Source organism: Chiloscyllium plagiosum, chromosome 40 (assembly GCF_004010195.1).
Source record: "Chiloscyllium plagiosum isolate BGI_BamShark_2017 chromosome 40, ASM401019v2, whole genome shotgun sequence".
Classification (NCBI taxonomy): Eukaryota; Metazoa; Chordata; class Chondrichthyes; order Orectolobiformes; family Hemiscylliidae; genus Chiloscyllium; species Chiloscyllium plagiosum.
The window spans coordinates 6,613,029-6,634,636 of record NC_057749.1 but is presented as its reverse complement, the minus strand read 5'-3'; the positions used below and the strand labels follow the sequence as shown (position 1 = coordinate 6,634,636).

Here is a 21,608-nt window from a genome sequence, read left to right as displayed (position 1 = left end):
TTTCTTAGTTCCACCCAAATAACTTCCCTGGATTTATTTCCGGGGATATCCTCCCTCAGCACAGCTGTAATGCTATCCCTAATCAAAAATGCCACTCCCCCTCCTCTTTTGCCTCCCTTTCTATCCTTCCTGAAGCATTGGTATCCTGGAACATTCAGCTGCCAGTCCTGCCCATCCCTGAGCCATGTTTCCGTAATTGCTATGATATCCCAGTCCCATGTTCCTAACCATGCCCTGAGTTCATCTGCCTTCCCTGTTAGGCCCCTTGCATTGAAATAAATGCAGTTTAATTTATTAGTCCTGATCCCTGCCTGCCTTGACTGTTGAGTCATATTGGACTCAAAACGCTAACTCTGTTTCTCTCTCCACGGATGCTGTCAGACCAGCTGAGTTTCTCCAGAATTCTCTGTGTTAATCACTCCACCATTGGTGGCCACAACCTCTCCCGTCGAGGCTTCAGGAATTCTCTCCCTACACCTCTCTGCCTCCCATCTCACATTCTTCAGGTGGGACATGTAAAAGCCACATCTATGTCCAAAGGTCTTGTAATCTGATCAAATAGTTCATGTGGCTTAGTACATTACCTTGTTTTTTTTAATATTCATGTGTCGCATCCTGAGATATTAAAGTCCTCACGCAAATACGAGTTGTTGTTGTTAAGTTGATTAGCTTCAGGCAAATCCTGTCTTACTTACCTCTGCTCCAGTGGCAACTTCTTCTGCTGCTCCAGACATCACTCCCAGTGTGTAGAATGAGAAAACGCATAGTTCCCGAGTACAAACTGCAGGCTGGGTGAGAGTGAAGTAAAGAATGAAAATTGTCAAGCCTCTGAAATTCAAGCAGCAGGTAAGGGTGACACAAGCATCAGGACCTCATGCACTTATATCTCAGCCAGGTTTAATGTTAGTATCCTAACACCAGGAGGTTGAGAGTTCAACTCCCATCCCAGAGACTCCCCAACAAAATCTAGGCTGACCCTTCCAATGCAGTACTGAAGGAATGCTGCACTGTTTGGCCTCTCTCAGTAAAATAATATTTCTCCAAAGAACAAGAACACTATTCAGTTTTCAGACCAAGATCATCCCCAAATATGCAACTGAAACTGTTTATTTGATCACTAACACCATGATATTTGTAGAACTTGCCATGTACTAACCATGTGCTTCCTACATTACAATAGTGACCACACTCCAAAACTAGTCAAGAGTCATCGAGTCATACAGCACGGAAACAGACCCTTCGGTCCAACCAGCCCATGCCGACTATAATCCCGAACTAACCTAGTCCCACCTGCCTGCGCTTGGCCCATATCCCTCCAAACATTTTCTATTCATGTATTTATCAAAATGTCTTTTAAGCATAATAACTGTACCCACTTCCTCTGGAAGTTCATTCCACACACAAACTACTCTGCGCAAAAACGTTGCCCCTCACGTCCTTTTTAAATCTTTCTCCACTCATCTTAAAAATATTCCCCCAAGTCTTGAAATTCCCCACCCTGGGGAAAAGACCCTTGCTATTCACCTTGTCTATGCCCCTCATGATTTTATAAACCTCTGTGAGGTCACCCCTCAATCTCCTATCCTCCAGTGAAAAATACATCTCATCCTATCCAGCCTCTCCTTATAACTCAAACCCTGCACTCCCATCAACATCGTGATCCCTCTCTGGCTTAATGATATCCTTCCTATAACAGGGTGACCAGAATTGGACACACTACTCCAGAAGAGGCCTCATCAACATCTTTTACAACTTCAACATGGCCTCCTATAATCAATGGTCTGACCAATGAAGGCAAGTGTGCTAAATGCCTTCTGAACTACCTTGTTTCCATATGGTACAACCTTCAAAGAGTTATGTACCTGGACCACTCTCATGTCTTAATGCTGTGAGAGGTGCTCTATAAATGCAAAGTCTTTTGTTTAAGACAATTTGACCAGATCAAATTCCTGACATTTATGTACCCTAAGGTCTTCAGTAGTAACGAACTGAGGTACAGTTGGCTGGGATGAACCAATTGCTAGATTATTGTCATGTCTTTAATAACATCAAGAAAAGTAGATGCAGGAAGATTGGCTTCTGACGAAGTTCAGCTGGTTATTTGAGTGAGTATTGAGAAGGACCTGTCAGGAAAGGAGTCCATGAATACAGAAAACTATTGACTCTTGAAGTCAACTGAAAATTTCAGAACCAAGCTGGATAGACCTTTTCTTGGTACTGTTTCTAAGACATGCAAATCAGAACATATAAATCAACGAGATCAACATTCAGTTTAAAATTTGAGAGGTTCATTCAGAGGTCTAATAACAGTGGGGTAAAAGCTGTTTTTGAACCTATTTGTAGACAATAGACAATAGGCCATTCGGCCCTTCGAACCAGCACCATCAGTCATTATGATCATGGCTGATCATCCACAATCAGTATCCTGTTCCTGCCTTATCCCCATAACCCTTGATTCCACTATCTTTAAGAGATCTATCCATCTCTTTCTTGAAAATATCCAGTGACATGGTCTCCACTGCCTTCTGGGGCAGAGCATTCCATAAATCCACCACTCTCTGGGTGAAGAAGTTTCTCCTCAACTCTGTTCTCCGAATATACAAACTTTTAAGTCGAGAAATACTTTGGAAATGAAAAAAGTCGAAAAAAGCTGAAATCTGACAACATTTCCTGCATCAAATTCCTGAGTTTTGGCCAGTGTTTTCCTGGAGTAATCTCTGAAATGATGACCTCCCATTCATTTTATCCTCCCCTGTTAAAAGACAATGGCAAACATTGGATGTAGCAATGTCATTCTTTGACCTGGTAACCCAGCCAAGATTACAAAGTTGCTGCATGGGAATATTGGTCACTGTTCCATGATCCCATTCTGTGTCCATTGAAGCAAATGACATTCCAAGGCATGTTCCCCTGACTGCAAAGATGATACAGTTGTGCTTACCTTCAACATTGACCCATTCTGGAAGACATGCTGCTCGTCACAGACAACACAGTATTCATTCAGAGTGGGAATCCTCTGCTCTGCGTACTTCATGGTCTAGAACAGTGAGAAACACATGAATATGTCTACAGTTAAGCATGTTTAGGCTTTGTGAGCTTGTCATTCCTTTGAAAGGGAATTATGGCCTGGATTCCATGTGTGTGTGTTTCACAGCTGCAGGACAGTTTGGAGACATACATGAAGAAGGAGAATAGGATAATAGGCCATTCAGTTAATTATATTTGGGTTTGGCTTTGAGAGAGTTATTCAGTTAATTCCACCACCAACGCTCTTTTCCCACAGCCCTGAAAAGTTTACCATTGTATGTGTATCCAATTCCCTTTCGTAGTTTTCCGTACAATGCTGAAAACATCGACGATCACTTCTGGTTACATTCCAGCATCGGTTGAGCTGAAGCACTAAACAAGTGATTCATAGCTAAAGCGACATGACAGCCGAGTTCCAATGTGACCTCAGGCCATCGATCACTCAAAGCATTGTTGTAAATTGGTCAAACTTTCTTGGGATTTGAATAGTTGGCTGCACAGGGAACAGTACAGAGACATCAAATTAGTCCCAATTAAATCCGACGTGCGTTTGGCAGAGCAGGGAACGCCGCAGGCAACAGTTAGCAGGAAGAGCCATTCTCTGGACCTTGTTTCTCACGTCATGTGCAATGGGAAGGTGGATAAGACACCCAAACTGGGCTAAAAGGGAAGAATTTTGTCCCCATTGACATTTAAAAGGGCGGATGTTACATGAGGAAATGTTTCGATCTATAAATGTCACAACATATTTTCAACATTTTCTCTTCAAATGCATTAAAGAAGCTGTGACACACACAGAGTGATGAGAATAATCCTTTCTCCTAATGCACTAAAACGTAAACAACAGCATCTGAAATATCTCCACAGAGACTGGTATCCCGTCATCAAGTCACCCTTTATTTACCCGTGCATAGCACTGACACTGGTCCGGCTTCTCCAGAGCTGGCTCTCAGCGTGAGCAGAACCCCTGTTTATATCGGTCAGTCAGGGCTCCCTGATTGGACCAAGTTAACAGCCCCAGTCAGGGAACTCCTATTCTATGAGGTCCACCTGGCTGACCTCGTGACAATCACTATACCTACCATACAGTTAAGGCACACTATACCTACCATACAGTTAAGGCAGATACATGCTAGAGCAGCGTTACCAAGTTCTAAATATAAAGCTAACTATAGTTTAGTCTGAAGAACAACTGTGATATTTAGTTTGATAACTCCTGAACTTTCACTGAGTAGAACTGATTTAGTAGTATTTATACAAACTACTGAATGTTAAGTGCAATTGTAAATCTCAATCTCCCAGTCAAATGGCTGGTTTTCCCCTTTTTGTCTGTTATGTGTGGTTCAATGCCATACTATGAGTTTGAGTTCAAGATAGATTATTTGAGGGGAGGATAAAGTCAAGAAATGTCTTCAGAATTAGGCTTTCAAATGCTATTTGTTACACATTAGTCGTAAATATTGTCATCCATGGTAATCATAGGCATACCAGGTCTTGATTTATCATGATACTGGTTAAGGACTAATCTATCTTCTCCTTGTGTCCATGTCAATGTGCTTTCAACTCGCCTTGTAGAACATTCAAGCTCCACCCCAGACTGTGCTATTTATACTCCATGATATGCAACATCATCTTGAGGTTGCTGCAGGGTCCTGAAACCATAGCACAACACTTTATTGAGAGTGTTTTCTATCTATAACGAACACCATCTGGAGTGTGACAGGAGAAGCTTGTGCTAAATGCAACATCTTTGCATGTCCAAAGTCAATGGCATAAATTGCACAATCACCACATTGCAACCGACACCTTGAACTTGTGGCAATATAAACTTCACAGATTTAATAACTATGCATTGATTGAATGAACCAACAAAAGATGAACTGTTATACACAGAAAGAATCAGCAAATATCTCTGTCTGGAGTAAGCGGTTTCTTGAGAGGAAAAGATCAAAGACAAGGTTTAACACTGAGACTGAAAGCAATGAGCCATGTCTTGGCATGTTTACAGAAATAAAATTGCTTAATAAACTGGATGTGGTATTACCACAAAGGACAAGGATTGCCCTGCAGAAGAATTTAAAGAGTTAATTGCAGGGAAGACTGTGTTTTAAACAGACAGCTAACTCCAAGTGTAAAAGGAACAGAGGAGCTGCTTCTGATAAGAAGGTAAGCTACAGATGTGAGGTCCTCAGGAAAATAATAAATATTGGAAATGAAAGAAGCCATTGAATTATCAATAATGTCACACCACAAACTTGAAAAAATGAAAATTGCACAAGAATCCAACACCAAAACTAGTCAATAGCAGAACTTCGAAGAACACTGCATAAAGACGCTTCCAGAGACAGACACTGCTTGTAAAGTCTTGGCCAGATTTCATCATTAATTGAGAAATAGCCAAGTTGGGTAGTGAAACTTAACTTGCTTACTTGAGGGGGTCTTATTTAGGTAGCTACATGCAATAAAAATTAAACTATTGCTTCAATATTTGATTGTCTGTGAGATTTCTTAATATGTAGCTGAATTAAATTTAATTTGTGCTGATCTACCCACAACAAACTCACTGTATTCTTGAGGATTTTACTACTTTGATTTTTGAATTGTTTTTTGTGGCCAAGAGTCCTTCCTTTCCTCATAACAGTCTCAAAACGCGGACACAGCTTCCTCACAAGATGCCCAAAGAACAGTCATCTTGACTAGGATATTTCACAAAGTCAGACTAGAATGGAGACGGTTGGGTAATTTCTCCAGCAGTCATGCCTAAAGACCATATTATTATAAAGGACTGTTCTAATCAGAGGGACAAAGTCAGAAGTCACAGGACACCAGGTAATGGTCCAACAGGTTTATTTGAGATCATGAACTTTCAGAGCACTGCCCCTCCGTGACAAAGGAGCAGCACTCAGAAAACTTGTGATTTCAAATAAACTTGTTGGACAATAACCTGATGTCATGTGACTTCTGACTTTGTCCACCCCTGTCCAACACTGGCATCTCTACACCATGACTAAACAGAGGGATTTAGCAGTCCCTATTCAACTTCATTGGGTAATAGGGAGTGCAAATGGGATGTTGGCCTTTATTTCAAAGGGGATGGAGTATAGAAATAGGGAGAAAGTCTATGAAGAGATTATGGATGACAGTCAATTCCCAGCTCTTTGGATGCTGCCTGACCAGCTGTGTTTTTCTAGCACCACACTACCCTCTATAGAATTAGGGAGGCTTTGTTAAAACTATACAAGACACTAGTCAAACCACAGCTGGATACAGTGGACAGTTTTAGGTCCTTTATCTAAGGAAAAATATCCTGGCATTGGTGGGAATCCAGAGAATGTTCACCAGTCTGTTATCAAGTATGGAGGGACTGTCCTATGAGGCGAGGTTGAGTAGTTTGAGCTGATACTTATTGGAAATTAGAAGAATTCGAGGTGGCCTTATTGAAACATCCAAAATTCTGAGGGGACCTGACAGGGTAGATGCGGAAAGTTTGTTTCCCCTTGTCGGACAATCTAGGTGAAGAAGGCATAAAGTCCGAATAAGGGGTCATATATTTAAGACAGAGATGTGGAGAATTTTTTTGAATCTGTGCAACTCTTTACCATAGTGGACTCTTGAAGCTGAGCCATTAACTAAATTCAAGGCTGAGATAGACAGATCTTTAATCAGGGAATCAATAAGGGAATTAAGTGTTAAACAGAAAAGACAGGAGAGTGGAGTATTCATTCATGGGATGAGCGCATTACTGGCTAAGTCAGCATTTATTGCCCATCCCTAATTGCCCAGAGGGCAGTTAAGAGTCAGCCACATTGCTGTGGGTCTGAAGTCACATGTAGGCCAGATCAGGTAAGGATGGCAGTTTCCTTTGCTAATGGACTTAGTGAGCCAGAATGGTTTTTCCTGACAATTGACAATGGATTGTTGAGAATTATCAAATCAGCCATGACCTTATTGAAAGACAGAGAAGACTTGATGGGTTAAAAGGCCCACCTCTGCTCCTCGATCCTTATGAACTGGGATTTATTTGAAATAGAGGTATTCCCCACTTTTTAAAAGTTCGCTTTACACCAAGTCACTTTTAGAAAAGACTTACTTTCAACCCTATTTTCACTAACCGGAAGAGGATCTTCGCTTTTACAAAAAAGCGTGCTCAGTGAGAATGGCGTCACCAAGTGCCTTCCCCGGAAACTACACTCAGCATCAATCCACCACAGCTTTGACCTGTGCCTGTGAGCATTTGTGCCTTATCTCCATTTATTTTGAACCTCTGTTGGCAAGATGTGTCCTAAGGTATCCTGTACCTTCCACTACCCCAACCTCCAATGCCCTTTACTATATATTCATGTTATTTTAGGTTTTATGTGTTATTTGGTATGATTTGATAGGTCTTTTTTGGGTCTGGGAACACGGAAAGATTTTTGCAATATAAACTAATGGTAATTGTTTTTTCGCTTTACATCATTTCGGCTTACAAACATTCTACTTTCAGATAGAGGGGGACACCTGTACATAATTGTGGATTAGGTAATTGTCCTCCCACTTTCTGCAACTTTTTCCTTTTTTAATTAGATTAGATTAAATTCCCTACAGTCCAACAAGTCCACACCGACTCTCCAAAGAGTTACCCACCCACACACATTCCACTACCTTATATTTACCCCTGACTTATGCACCTAACGCTATGGGCAATTTAGCATGGCCAATTCACCTGACCTGCACATCTTTGGATTGTGGGAGGAAACCGGAGCACCCGGAGGAAACCCACACAGATATGGGGACAACGTGCAAACTCCACACATTCAGGCACCCGAGGTGGGAATTGAACCTGGGTCCCTGACGCTGTGTGGCAGCAGTGCTAACTACTGAGTCACTGTGCTGCCCCTAATCGGAAGACTTTGCTGTAATTTTGATCATGAGCTCTGTTGTAGTACATAAAGACTCTTTTAAACAGATGTGGTTTGCTCAGTAAATAGACAGCTTGTTCTAAGTCCTGCCCTGCCTCAGTTTAGTCGGCTGAGAGACGGCTCAACAGATTGACACTTTGTTTGCAATTGTAATTTATGTTTGGATCTCCATTATTATTACACATAGGTTTCCTCTTAATTCTGTTTCATAGCATTCATGAACAGATGTCTTCATAAGGCATTGAGGAGGTAGACGAAAACCACGGAAAGGAGAATAACTTGGGAAGATGGGATTCGATGCAAGGGTTTGAAGGAGAAGGAGCTGACAAGAAAGAAGTGTCCATAAAGCTGAGATAGATAGATTCTTGGTCAGTAGAAGGACCAAAGGTTATGGGAAAAAGTGAAGAAAAATGGGCCTGAGGAACGTCAGTTCAGTCACGATCTTACTGAATAGCAGAGCAAGCTTTAGAGGCTTGATTTTATTTCTTATGGTCTCATTATAATTGGCTAACGTTTTTGAAAAGAAATCATTCATTTGTTGCTCATTATTGACTATAAGTGCCACAATTTTCTCAGAGTTTACCTGTACAAGAAAGCCATACTCTAATGTTGGAATGTTCTTGCAGTGGCTCCCAGCCTGTGGATAAACAGATAAAATTTGTAACAGATTCAGCAAATGAAGTATTTTATGTTTTATAAATTAACCATTAATGCAACAATTGGATGTGGGCATCACCAACAATGCCAGTATCAGTTTTGCATTCACAGAACATGGGCATTGCTGACTGGGCTAATATTTATTGCCCATCCCTAATCGCCAACCACATTGCTGTGGGTCTGGGGTCACATGTAGGTCAGACCAGGTAAGAACACCGCATAAAGGTCATCAGTGAACCAGGTGGAGTTTTCCAATAATTGGCAAGAGTTTTATGGTCATCATTAGCCTCTTAATTCTAGATTTCTATCATGTTGGGATTTGAAGCCAGGTCTCCAGAACATTATCACTAGAATGAAAACAAGCAGTAATGCCACTAGGCTATCACCTCCTCAACCAAGAGACTTATTGAGCCATTTCAGAGGGCAGTTAAGAGTCAACCACATTGCCTGGAGTTACACGTAGGCCAGACCAGGGTCAGGACAAGCAGATTTTACCAAGGAGCAATAGTGAAACTGGTAGTTTGTTAATTCAACAGTCAATGATAGTTGTTTTGGTGACCATTCCTGAGACTTGTGTTCAATTTCAGAATTATTCATCAAATTCAAATTGCATAAACTGCCATGATGGGATTTGAACCCACAGCCCGAGGCTTTTGGATTTCTGACCCAGTGACATCGCTGCTATGTCATCGCCATTTGCCTCAGCTCAGAAAATTCTGACTCAGTACAATAGCCTGCTCTGAGGAAGAGTTCCATAGGATTCCAATGTTATCTCTGATTCTCTCTCTACAGATGCTGCCAGATCTGCTGAGCTGCTTTAGCATTCTCTGTGTTTGTTTCAGATTTACTTTTGCTTTTTTTTTTAAATTGGATTCTTGCTGAACTGTAAAATAAGTTATAAGCTCACAGACACACAAAAATGCATTTTGACCATGCGCAATTCTCCTTTGGCGTATCACAACTGTTTTCCACTGTGATGGAACAGAGCAAGGAGAATCCAAGTATTTAAGATTAGATTCCCTACAGTGTGGAAACAGGTCATTTGGCCTAACAAGTCCACACTGACCCTCTGAAGAGTAACCCACCCAAGCACAATTCCCTCTGACTAATGCACCTAGCACTATGAGGCAATTTAGCATTGCCAATCCACCTAACATGCACTTCTTTGGACTGTGGGAGAAAACCCAACCACCTGGTGCTGTGAGGCAGCAGTGCTAACCACTAAGCCACCACGCTGCTCAGCTATTCCACTGGGAGAATATAGTGAGAATTGTGGAATATAATTTATTATTGAATGATTTATCATTGTTGGTCACTATCACTCTGAACAATCTGTGCTGAGACATAATCATCACTTGGGGGTGCCTTTCACCTTAAAATGAACACAATTCAAATGGCTTAGCATTGTTTGTCATAAACTGTGAAAAGCTTTGAGTTATCCAGGTTGCGTAAATGCATCGCCTATCTACTTAAACGAGCCAGCAGTTGTAGATAATTTACACAGTTGGCTGGAGAGCTGGCTTGTGATGCAGAATGATGTCAACAGTACAGGCTCAAATCCGGAGGTTACCATGAAAATCCCAACCTCTTCTCAACCTCTCCCCTTGGCTTAAGTACATTGACCATCAGTTTAAACTAATCATCAGTCATCTCTCTTGTGATGATACTGTGGCTTTCAGAGGTGCGTTTTGCCCTGGTTTCTTGTAGAAAGAGATTGGGGCCAGAAAATTAGCAGTCTATGAGAAGATAACCAACTTGTGAGGCCTTGGGTGAATTTTTCAAAGTTGGAACAATAGAAGCAGCCTGAATGGGTGTGATCGAGCTCTCGCAGATCCATGATTTTTAGCTTTAGCTCTCAGCAGTTGCTACTGGAGGCCTTGAAGCAGTGAAAGCTAATTTTTTCACTCTCTCATGGGAGTTGCACGTGAGATAATCTGGTTCCTGAATGTGTCTTTTTGCCAAGGGGTTATGGGATGTTACTATATTGGAACAGTTAATTAGTCACAGTTACCAAATTTTCCAACAGCGTTAAGTTATTCCATTTCTTTCATTCCGGATGGATGCATGAATGGGCAGGGAGCAAAGGGATACAGACCTAGGAAACATGCGACAGGTTTAGAGAGAGGATTTGGATCAGCGCAGGCTTAGAGGGTGAAGGGCCTGTTTCTGTGCTGTAATTTTCTTAGTTCTTTGTTCATTGTATTTTAACTATAGTGGATGAATAAAGTGTGTTTTACTTTAAATCTGGTAGTTTGACCAATTGAAATGCAACATCTCACATTTACCTTTAAAATAAGAAAACATTACGGTACAGGCTATCTTTTTAAATATATTTTGAGGTGGTTTGCTCTGATCCATAACACTCTCTAATGAGACGGCACCCCTATACTCCTCTTGAGCTGTGGTAACTTCATTTTGACTTTACATTACAGAGGTGGTGAGGGAGGGTGGGGTGTGGGGGGGAACTTGCCTGATTAGCTGAGGGGATTCCAAGGAGTTCCACTTTGGGCGATTTCATGGTGCAAGAGATGGAACGATTAATGATGCGATTGACTCGGAGATCTGGCACCCCGAGTTTGCTCTTCAGCATGGAGTCCTGAATGAGGGGGAAACTTGGAGATCTGGAACAAGAGGTGGAGAGATTGTTTTATCAGTTGGCAGGATGATACAAACATTGAGCTGCCGGTACAGGCACAATGGCCTGAATGGCCTTCTTCTGCGTCATTTTGTCATCAGAGGGTAAGATCTACATTTCGCTTTTCATGGACAGCTACTTCACAATTGTCAATGGCGTTAACCACTCATCAATGACCCTATCAGCAATGGCAATATTTTAGTGCTCCTACAGAAGGAAGTCATCAGTTCAGTGTTAGTAGGATTTTCACTAAATTGTTTCTTAGTATGGAAAAGACTCTATCAATTCTTTTTGAGTCTCTTCCCATATCTAGAATTGCATGGGACAGAGGCAGCAATGGTTGTTTCTGACACTCATTTTACCTAGACCAGGCCGTCAGCTACCATTAGAGGCCATCGCGGGAAAGGTGCCACACCAGACTGAGTATAGCTGACTAAAAGACATTCCCAGCCCTACCACTAATACGTTGGCAGGACTTGCACATTAATGATTGGGATATGTCATGAATGCACCTCTCTCCTCCGTCAAATCCTAGATTGAGTCTCGAACCGCAGGCCACTGGTTCAGAAGGAAGGATTCTACCCAAGAAGCCAACGGAACTCTTCCTACTTTTCTATTCTCTTATGGGATGTCAGCATCTCTGGCTGGGTCAGCATTTATTGGCAACACTTACCTATGTTAATTAATGGAATCGTATATTTTAAAATACCCGATTGCAGGTAGCCACCCTTCGGAGATTTTCCTGGAACCTCCCAGGATTAAAGATTAGGGCCCTAGAAGCTGTTGCAAGAAGAGAAATCAACACTTAATTTGTTTTTTTTTAATGTCCATTTTCTTCAAACACTTTCCTACGTTAGTCCTAAATACATTTAGAGATTGGGAAAAAGGTAAGATATCTCAGTGGCTAGGCAGCCAAGTGCTGACACTTCGAAGCATTTATGGTTGGTGACTTTTCTCTATCGAGAATCACACGATGCTGCCCTTAACACTATCATTTTTGCACCTAGCCCACGATTCCCCTTACTTTGGGATTGACGAGAAGATGCTGAGCCCAGATCGGAATTTCTTCACTCGACTGCTCGACTTGAACCAGCTCTGCCTCTTCTCTTGTTGGCGCTTCAGGAAATCGTTGCTTAGGTGCTTCCACTGTTGAGATGTGAACATTCCTAGGATTCTGCAAAAAGGACCAACAAAGGACACTGACCGTCTTCACACAAACATCTCACGGTCATCTCCATTCCCAACAAATGGTTAAGACTTTTCTCGGGAGCTGCGCCTACTCCATCACCTGCATCCTTTGGTCAGGACCTGTACAAGTAATTGTCCATCTCATGTAAAAGTCGTACCTGGACTTTTGTCCCAAATATCGAGTCAAAAAATGTGGTGCTGGAAAAGCACAGCCAGTCAGGCAGCATCCAAGGAGCAGGAGAGTCGACATTTCAAGCATAAGTTCTTCATCAGGAAGGAGTTTATGCTCAAAATGTCACCTCTCCTGTTCCCGGATGCTGCCTGACCAACTGTGCTTCTCCAGCACCACATGTTTTGACTCTGATCTCCAGCATTTCCAATCCTCACTTTCTCCTTTGGTCCAAAAAAGTCTTACTTGCTTATCTTAGTTTTGGGAGCTGGGTTGATATAAACAATACAAATTTAAGATCTAACAAGTCAGATTTCACTCTGGGTAAATGTAGGGGTATGGGTGGGTTTCGCTTCGGCGGGTCGGTGTGGACTTGTTGGGCCGAAGGGCCTGTTTCCACACTGTAATCTAATCTAATCTAAAAATCTAATCTAATCTAATCTAATCTAATATCAGCTGGGATCGTAATAATGGCGAGCTACCATACTGCCCTCACCTTGTTCTCGTCTTCCCTCACAGACAGGAAAATTGCGGCATAGAAGGAGGCCCTTATGTGGCAGTTCATTTCCATTCAAGGACTTCAATAGGCTTAAGGGAGTGCTGGCTGTTACTAAGGCATTGGCTATCCTTTGCTATAAGACCATACAGCATAGCATCAGTAATTACGCCATTCGGACCATCAAGTATGCTCCCCTATTCAATCATGGCTGATAAGTTTTCCAATCCCATTTTCCCATTTTCTGCCCATAACCTTTGATCCCCTTGGCAATCAAGCATTTCTCTCTCTCTGTTTCAAATATACTCAATGACCTGGCCTCCAAAGCCTTCTGAGACAATGAATTCCACAGATTCACCACTCTCTGGCTGAAGAAGTTTCTCCTTATCTCCGTGCTAATAGGTCTTCTCTTTATTATGTCGGGGGCAGCATGAGGGGTGTGACAGGAAGACAATGGGCTGCCAATCACTTTCGTTTACATGGCCCCTCCTGTTCAAATCAGATGTTTGGTAACCATAAAATTGACCTCACTTTGTATTATGCACATGTTTTACATGCCCTGCCAGATCTCTCATGGTCGTGCTTGATGAGATTCAAGTTACGCAGTTTTATAAATAGAGGGTTGGAATTAATGACAATGTGATGGGAATGTTTTTACAGATCAGTTTGACACCTACAGAAAATGCAAATCATTTGCAAGACTTTGATTGTCTTTTGAGAGATATAGTTACACATATAATCCCTGTGCAATTACTTGTAATCATGATTTTAAAAGATAACATTCTGATATAAAGAGAATTTTTTACATTGAGATAATGCTTTTCACAGCCTCAGGATATCACAAAGCACTTTACAGGCAATGAAGTGTTGTCACGGTTGAAAATAAGACAGTGCAAAAGCTATTGGACTCAGCAAGATCCCATGAAGTGATGATCACCGATTTTTGTGAAATTATTTTGGACCCGTGTACTCACTTCTTCAGTTGAAGTCCAAGGCCAAACCCTTCTTTATTGGATGGCTGGAAAACATCTACCGATGGTTCTGTCGGGAAATTAAAATAGGGTCACTGTGAGGGTCTCATTACAATGGCTACTAGGTCAAAGGGTTACAATCAACACTCTACAGGTGACCACCATTGCACTATAGACACACACAGACACTCCTACACACACGCACAGAGGCACTCCTATACACGCACATGCACACAGACACTCTACACTCACTACACATATACACTGTCTCTCACACTCACAACCCTCAACCCAGACAGACACACACAGAGACAGACACAAAGACCCACATGCGCACATATACTTTGTGGGGTGAATTTGTACTTGCAGGGTTACATTGTACTGCATGAATTCATATAAAACTCCGTTATCTCACTTTTTAGATTAGAATCAATCAAAACATCATGGCATAGACAGAGAACACAGGGGGCCAACACCTTCAACATATTGTCGAGCTAACACCAATTGTTACAGCTAATCTGAGAATGCGACTTTTAAAAAAAGGTTTTGTGATTTACACATGAAAGAAGTGAAACTATCATGTTATTCGAACAGATGAAAGACTCAACAGACATTCAAAGTATTTTTAATGTATAATTTCAGTTACATCACACTGTCAATGTTTGCTATAAATTCTGTGCCTTACAATTGTATCCTCCACAACCACCTGATGAAGGAGCGGTGCTCCAAAAGCTAGTGCTTCCAATTAAAACCTGTTGGACTATAACCTGGTGTTGTGTGATTTTTAACTTTAAACACCTTTAAATTCACCAGAATTTACCATTGAACAACTGAGATGTGGGAAGAAGCAAGGCTTGCTACTCCAAGAAACATTTTTGCTGCAACGCTCTTCAAAGAACTCATAGAAGTGAACTAATTCAAAAATATGGGGAATATGGCAGCCATTTTGTGCACAGCAAAATCTTACAACTAATTATGAGTGGCTACTCTTTTTTTTAAATGAGGAGGAAAGATTGGCCAAAACATGAGGAGACCCCCCACCCCTCTCCTTCAGTTAACACCACAAAAACATTATTGGTGCTCCATATTATTAGATTGGAAAGAAACTCTCAAATGAATATCTTATCCAAGAGACAGATCTTCCATCTTCTGCACTGGAGTATCAACATGGATGACAGGATTTAGTCCTCACTGGGAACTTGAATCCACACAATTTTGGTTTGAATCGAAAAAAGTAGAGTTCTGAAATGACAGCAGAAAATGCTGGAAAATATTTTACAGATCATCTGAGGGGAAGAAACAGGATTAGCCTTGAGGCAATAAATGCTGACTCACAGAGAGTAATGCAGAGGCCTAGATTACAGGTTCAAAGTCCATTATGGGGGAATGTAAATATAATGAATTGATCAAACTGGAATTGAAAGCTAATTTCTGCAATGGTGACCATGAAACTTTCATCTGTTCCCCATCAGGAAAGGAAGTCTGCCAACCTTACCCAGTCTGACCTACCCGTGACTCCAGGGCCACTGCAAAGTAGTTAGCTCTGAACCACCCTCTTAGAATCACTGAGCGAGCCATCCAGGTCATAGGGCAATTAGGGATGGAGGAACTAATGTTGGCCTTGCCAGCAACACCCACATCCCATGAAAGAATAACCTTTTCGAAAGAAAATGTCAGTCGTCTTTAAAGACTTGGTCTTGTTCAAACCCACACTCACACATGCACCCCCTCACAGACTTAAGACACTCTGCACTCACTACACACACGCATACACATTCTCACACTCACAATCCCCAACCCAGACAGACACACACAGAGACAGACACAAAGACCCACATGCGCACATATACTTTGTGGGGTGAATTTGTACTTGCAGGGTTACATTGTACTGCATGAATTCATATAAAACTCTGTTATCTCACTTTTTAGATTAGAATCAATCAAAACATCATGGCATAGACAGAGAACACAGGGGGCCAACACCTTCAACATATTGTCGAGCTAACACCAATTGTTACAGCTAATCGAGAATGCAACTTTTAAAAAAAGGTTTTGTGATTTACACATGAAAGTAGTGAAACTATCATGGTATTTGAACAGATGAAAGACTCAACAGACAATCAAATTATTGTTAATGTATAATTTCAGTTACATCACACTGTCAATTTTTGCTATAAATTCTGTGCCTTACAATTGTATCCTCCACAACCACCTGATGAAGGAGTGGTGCTCCAAAAGCTCGTGCTTCCAATTAAACCTGTTGGACTATAACCTGGTGTTGTGTGATTTTTAACTTTGAACACTCTTTAAATTCACCAGAATTTACCATTGAACAACTGAGAGGTGGGAAGAAGCAAGGCTTGCTACTCCAAGAAACATTTTTGCTGCAACGCTCTTCAAAGAACCTCATAGAAGTGAACTCATTCAAAAATATGGGGAATGTGGCAGCCATTTTGTGCACAGCAAAATCTCACAACTAATTATGAGTGGCTACTCTTTTTTTTAATGAGGAGGAAAGATTGGTCCCCCACCCCTCTCCTTCAGTTAACACCACAAAAACATTATTGGTGCTCCACGTATGTAGTGTACAAAATACCATGCAAGGACTGCACTAAACACTATATAGGACAAACAGGAAGACAGCTAACAATCCGCATACATGAACATCAACTAGCCACGAAACGACACGACCAGCTATCCTTAGTAGCCACACACGCAGACAACAAGCAACATGAATTTGACTGGGACAACACTACTATCATAGGGCAAGCCAGACAGAGAACAGCCAGGGAATTCCTAGAGGCATGGCATTCATCCACAAACTCCATCAACAAACACATTGACCTGGACCCAATATTCCAACCACTACAGCGGACAGCTGAAACTGACAACCGGAAGCGGCAGGGACAGACCACTATAAACACCGGAGGAAACATCAAAGAAGCGCTTCGCAGGAGGCTCCCATTCACTGATGATGTCGCCTAGCCAGGGGACGAAACGTTTGCAACAAAAACTTCCAGCTCGGCGAACAGAACCATAACAACTTGGTCTTGTAAATCAGATAATATAAATAGAAGTTAAAGATTGCAGTATTATCTTGCTCAGAAAATCTCACAATGTGTCTTAGTGCAAATAGCAGTAAAGGAAGCTGCATTTTTTTACAGTCATAGAGGCATACAGCCATTATCAGCCACAAGTAAAACTGATCTTGCTAACACTGATGTCGCCTTGGGCATGTCCTGTGCATGTAATCTGTATGCTTCTACCTAAGTGTTTTTGATCTTTACATGCTTGCTTGCTATGATCTGCCTGTACTGTTCATAAACAAAGCTTTGCACTGTACTCCAGCACACTTGACAATAAATCAATCAATCACTGATCTACAGCACAGATGAAGACCCTTTGGCCCATCAAGTCCATGCTGGTTGGAAGCCAATCTCAGCAAAGTTTCAACTACATGGGCAATGTTTGGTTCCACTCACCTGACAGGTATTGGGGATATGGAGCAATGGGCATAAACCTGAGATATGTTAAAGTGGTGAATAATTCCACAGTGAATGACACATCTGTGAAACAACTTGCGATCATTTTGCATGGAAAATAAATTGCATTAAAGTAAATTATTAGAATGTATTTATGCACCTATAAGAAAAGGTATTTTACCCAAGAAATGAATCAGCCCTTAATAGCTCAACAGATAAAGCATAAAACAGATTTTATAATTAGCAACATATAATTTACTCAATGTCGTATTATCATCTGCAAAGGATGGAGACAGAGAGAAACTAATTGCTGCTGATTTGCAGTATTTACGTGTTATCAAGTTATGTGGGGGTTGTTAACAAGGTCAGCATCTCCAATTGCCCTTGAACACATCCATTACAGAAGGCAACAATGAGTTCAAAAGTAACATTGACCAGGAGACACATGTGAATCAGACCAATTTATTTTGGGACCTTTCCTTTCCAAAGCATTAGTGAATAGGTGTGTTTTACAACAATAAATGTATGTAAATATAGTATTGTATGTGTAAGAGAGGTTTGTGGTCTATTTGGATAGAGTCAAACTCCAATGTTTGCGTTGTTCCAATGATATGCAATGGTACAAAGCCGAACTATGTTTGCGACTATGTATATATACAAAGATATTTTTTATGAATAAAGTATATGTTTGAAACTTTAAAGAAAATTAAATGATAGCTAGGACCACGTGCTGAGGGATGCACTAAAGCGTTGGGAAGCTGCTGCCAAGGCGCAATGGGGAAAGCCCACTGTCTGAGGTCTTTCTGCCAAAGGTAAATTGGGGTCCGTTCAGTTATCAGACCCATCTCATGCATCAAATGCATGTAAATATAGTCTGGTTCAAGTAAGAGACACCTTTAATTTGTTTGGGTAGAATCAAATTCCAATGTTTGATTGTTTCCTTGATATGCTACTGTACGGAACCGAACTGCATTTGTGACTTTGTATATATATATAATGAATTTTTTTATGAATAAAGTACATTTTTTAAATAAAAAACAAAATGATGGATGCCATGATTACCATTACAGAGACTGCTTTCATATTCCAGATTTGTTAATCCGAATTGAAATGCTACCAGCTACTGTAATGCAATTTGAGCTCATGTCCATTAGACTGAGCCTTTGGTGATATTAAGGGCACTCGTATTACCACTACATCACCATCTCCCCACAGAGTGTGTTATTAGGGCCTATGTGTGTTATTAGGGCCTGTGATTTGCCTACAATGCAATGGTCTAGTGATTTTATTACAAGAATATTAATCCAGAAACTCAGCTAATGCTCTGGAGACCTGGGTTCGAATCCCACCATGGTCGAATCTGAATTCAATAAATAATCCGGAACTAAGGGTCTAATGGTGACCATGAATTGATTGTCAGAAAAATCCATCTGGTTCACTGATGCCCTCTCGGAAGGAAACTGCCATCCTTACTGGATCTGGCCTACATGTGACTCCTGACGCACAGCAATTTGTGTGACTCCTCTGGGCAATTAGGGATGGGTGATAAATGCTGGCCTAGCCAAAAAAGCCCACAACCCATAAGCAAATAACAAAAAGTCAGTGAGTCAACTATAGAATTCAGTCGAGAAAATTTCAAGGAAAAATGTTTAGCAAAATTCACACTCGTTACTTACCAGGTCCATCCAGGTACTGAGACAGAGAAAATCTCAGCCTGAGTACCATTGGCTCAATCCTTGCCACCTTCCAGGCTGTTGCTATCTCCTCCTGTTATCAAATTACAATTGGTTACACACAGCAAAACATTGTTCAATTAGTTCTCACTTAATATCTGATCCTGAAACCACCATGAACTATAGTGGGCTATTTTATTACTGTGGAATTCAAGCAAAATGCCTGCACTTAGACAGGCCTTTAATGGACATTGTTGCTTAGCAACCTAAAAACATAAAGTACATACCACATAAAGATCATTAGACCCAAGACACCAGCTCCATCCACTGGGACATAGAAAAGGGTATCGCATCACAGGCTCTGCTCATGTATTTAATCTATAAGTGGCTGAAGCAGTTGGAAGAAAATCTCACTGCTGCCGAATTTTGTTGATCGAAGAATATCAAGCTGTTTGGTTTTTCTTCTCTGTCCCTTGGAAGCTACTCCTGTATTGTTTGATAAATGCAGAGAAGTTGAGGTTTTGCTGTTTGGGATTAGGTAAGAAGGGAAACCCTGGTGGGTCTGTGTGGCAATGGTTATTTTTGGTTCTACAGCTTCTGTTCAAAGTTCCTTTGAACCTGGAGATCAAGATTATGTTAAAACTGACTACTGAATATACAACTTGCACTGCCTGAGACCTACTGAAGTGAAGACCATTATTAAGTTCACATCAGGACTGCCTTTACTTTTGACTTCTTTTCCACTGCATTTCTTAATGTGCATTTCCTTTTCTGTTTTATTAGCATGGGGCTTTGATAGAATTATAATGAACCTTGGCTTGAGTACTTGAAATTTTCTCTCGTGTCTTATTCAATATAATCTATTATAGATTGGATCTCAAACAATAATGAGATGGAGTACTGGAAGGAGATAGAATGCTTAACGGCATGGTGAAAAGATAACAAGCCCTCCATCAACATCAGCAAAGTGATTTCAGGAAGCAGAGTGGAGGACAAACCCCTGTCTGCATCAGTGGCGCTGAGGAGGAGATGACTGAGAGCACCAAGTTCCGATGCACATCTTTGGAATGTGAGAGGAAACCAGAGAACCCGGCGGAAACCCATACAGACAACCACCCAAGGCTGGAATCAAACCCAGGTCCCTCGTGCCCTGAGGCAGTAGTGCTAACCATGCTGCCCATAAATATAATGTCATTCTTAACCTTAGCCACAACCACCTGATGAAGGAGCAGCGCTCCGAAAGCTAGTGCTTCCAATTATAACCTGGTGGACTATAACCTGGTGTTGTGTGATTTTTAACTTTGTACACTCCAGTCCAACACTGGCTCTTCCAAATCATGACTCTTAACCTCACCAGCAATCCATTCAGTTACATCAACCCCCGACAGAGAAAAGCACTGACACTAACACTAAATAGACAGCACCAAGGGCAATTGATGCACATTCAGAGTTGCTGTTATCAACCCAAGAACAAATTAGAAATAAATTGCATCTTTTTTGTCAGCCACATAAAATCTTTGCTGGGGTTAATGGATGTTTAATCTGTTGCAGGTGAGGGTTTTTTGGTTTGCTGTTTGGAAGTTAGAACATGAATAATGCTAGAAAGAGAACTTTCCTTTGGCATCATTCCCAGTGTCCCCCATAGCTTCTTTCCACGTGCAGCAGACATGATTACAGTAGATGGGGAGGTGACAGCCTAGCAGTATTGTTGGTAGATTGTTAATCTAGAGAAGGAGAAAGTGAGGTCTGCAGATGCTGGAGATCAGAGCTGGAAATGTGTTGCTGGAAAAGCGCAGTCCTGAAGAAGGGCTTATGCCCGAAACATCGATTCTCCTGTTCCCTGGATGCTGCCTGACCTGCTACGCTTTTCCAGCAACACATTTCCAGCTGTTAATCTAGAGACCCTGGGAATAATCTGAAGACCCAGGTTCAAATCCTGCCATGGCAGATGGCGGAATTTGAATTCAATAAAAATCTAGAATTTGGAGTCAAATGATGACCATGAATTCGTTGATGATTGTTGGGGAAAATCCATCTGGTTCACTAATACCCTTTAGGGAAGGAAATCTGTCATCCCTACCTGGTCTGGCCAACATGTCGCTCCAGACCTACAATGTGTTGACTCTTACTTGTCCTCTGTGCAATTAGGGATGTGCAAGAAATGACCACATCCCATGAATGAGTAAAGAAAAATGTTACAATGGCTTAAGAAGCATGAATTTCTGCTGATTTCTACCTGCAACATGGATGGACAACAGGTGACTGACAATAGTGGTTCATGTACTACCTGAAATTGTACCATCCTTTCTTAACTTGGAACCATAGAGATGTACAGCACAGAACAAGAAGCTTTGGTCCAACTCGCCCATGCCAACCAGATATCCTATATTTATCTAGTCCCATTTGCCA

General features: G+C 41.4%; 1 protein-coding gene across 11 annotated transcripts in view; it reads right to left on the bottom strand.

The window, feature by feature from the left end:
* The window catches only part of LOC122542474 (protein mono-ADP-ribosyltransferase PARP6), a 157,152-nt gene that overhangs the window by 47,744 nt on the left and 87,800 nt on the right, over window positions 1-21,608 (bottom strand). For all 11 annotated transcript variants that reach the window (XR_006309808.1, XR_006309809.1, XM_043680211.1 and 8 more), the window contains 7 exons: window positions 19,203-19,293; window positions 14,048-14,114; window positions 12,245-12,394; window positions 11,056-11,206; window positions 8,512-8,565; window positions 2,942-3,037; window positions 696-788 (listed from right to left, as the gene is read on the bottom strand). Coding sequence is in view for 9 of the 11 variants with exons in the window: in XM_043680211.1 (XP_043536146.1) it covers window positions 696-788; window positions 2,942-3,037; window positions 8,512-8,565; window positions 11,056-11,206; window positions 12,245-12,394; window positions 14,048-14,114; window positions 19,203-19,293 (702 nt within the window). In the remaining 2 variants the exon portion in view is untranslated. The remainder of the gene's footprint in view (window positions 1-695; window positions 789-2,941; window positions 3,038-8,511; window positions 8,566-11,055; window positions 11,207-12,244; window positions 12,395-14,047; window positions 14,115-19,202; window positions 19,294-21,608) is intronic.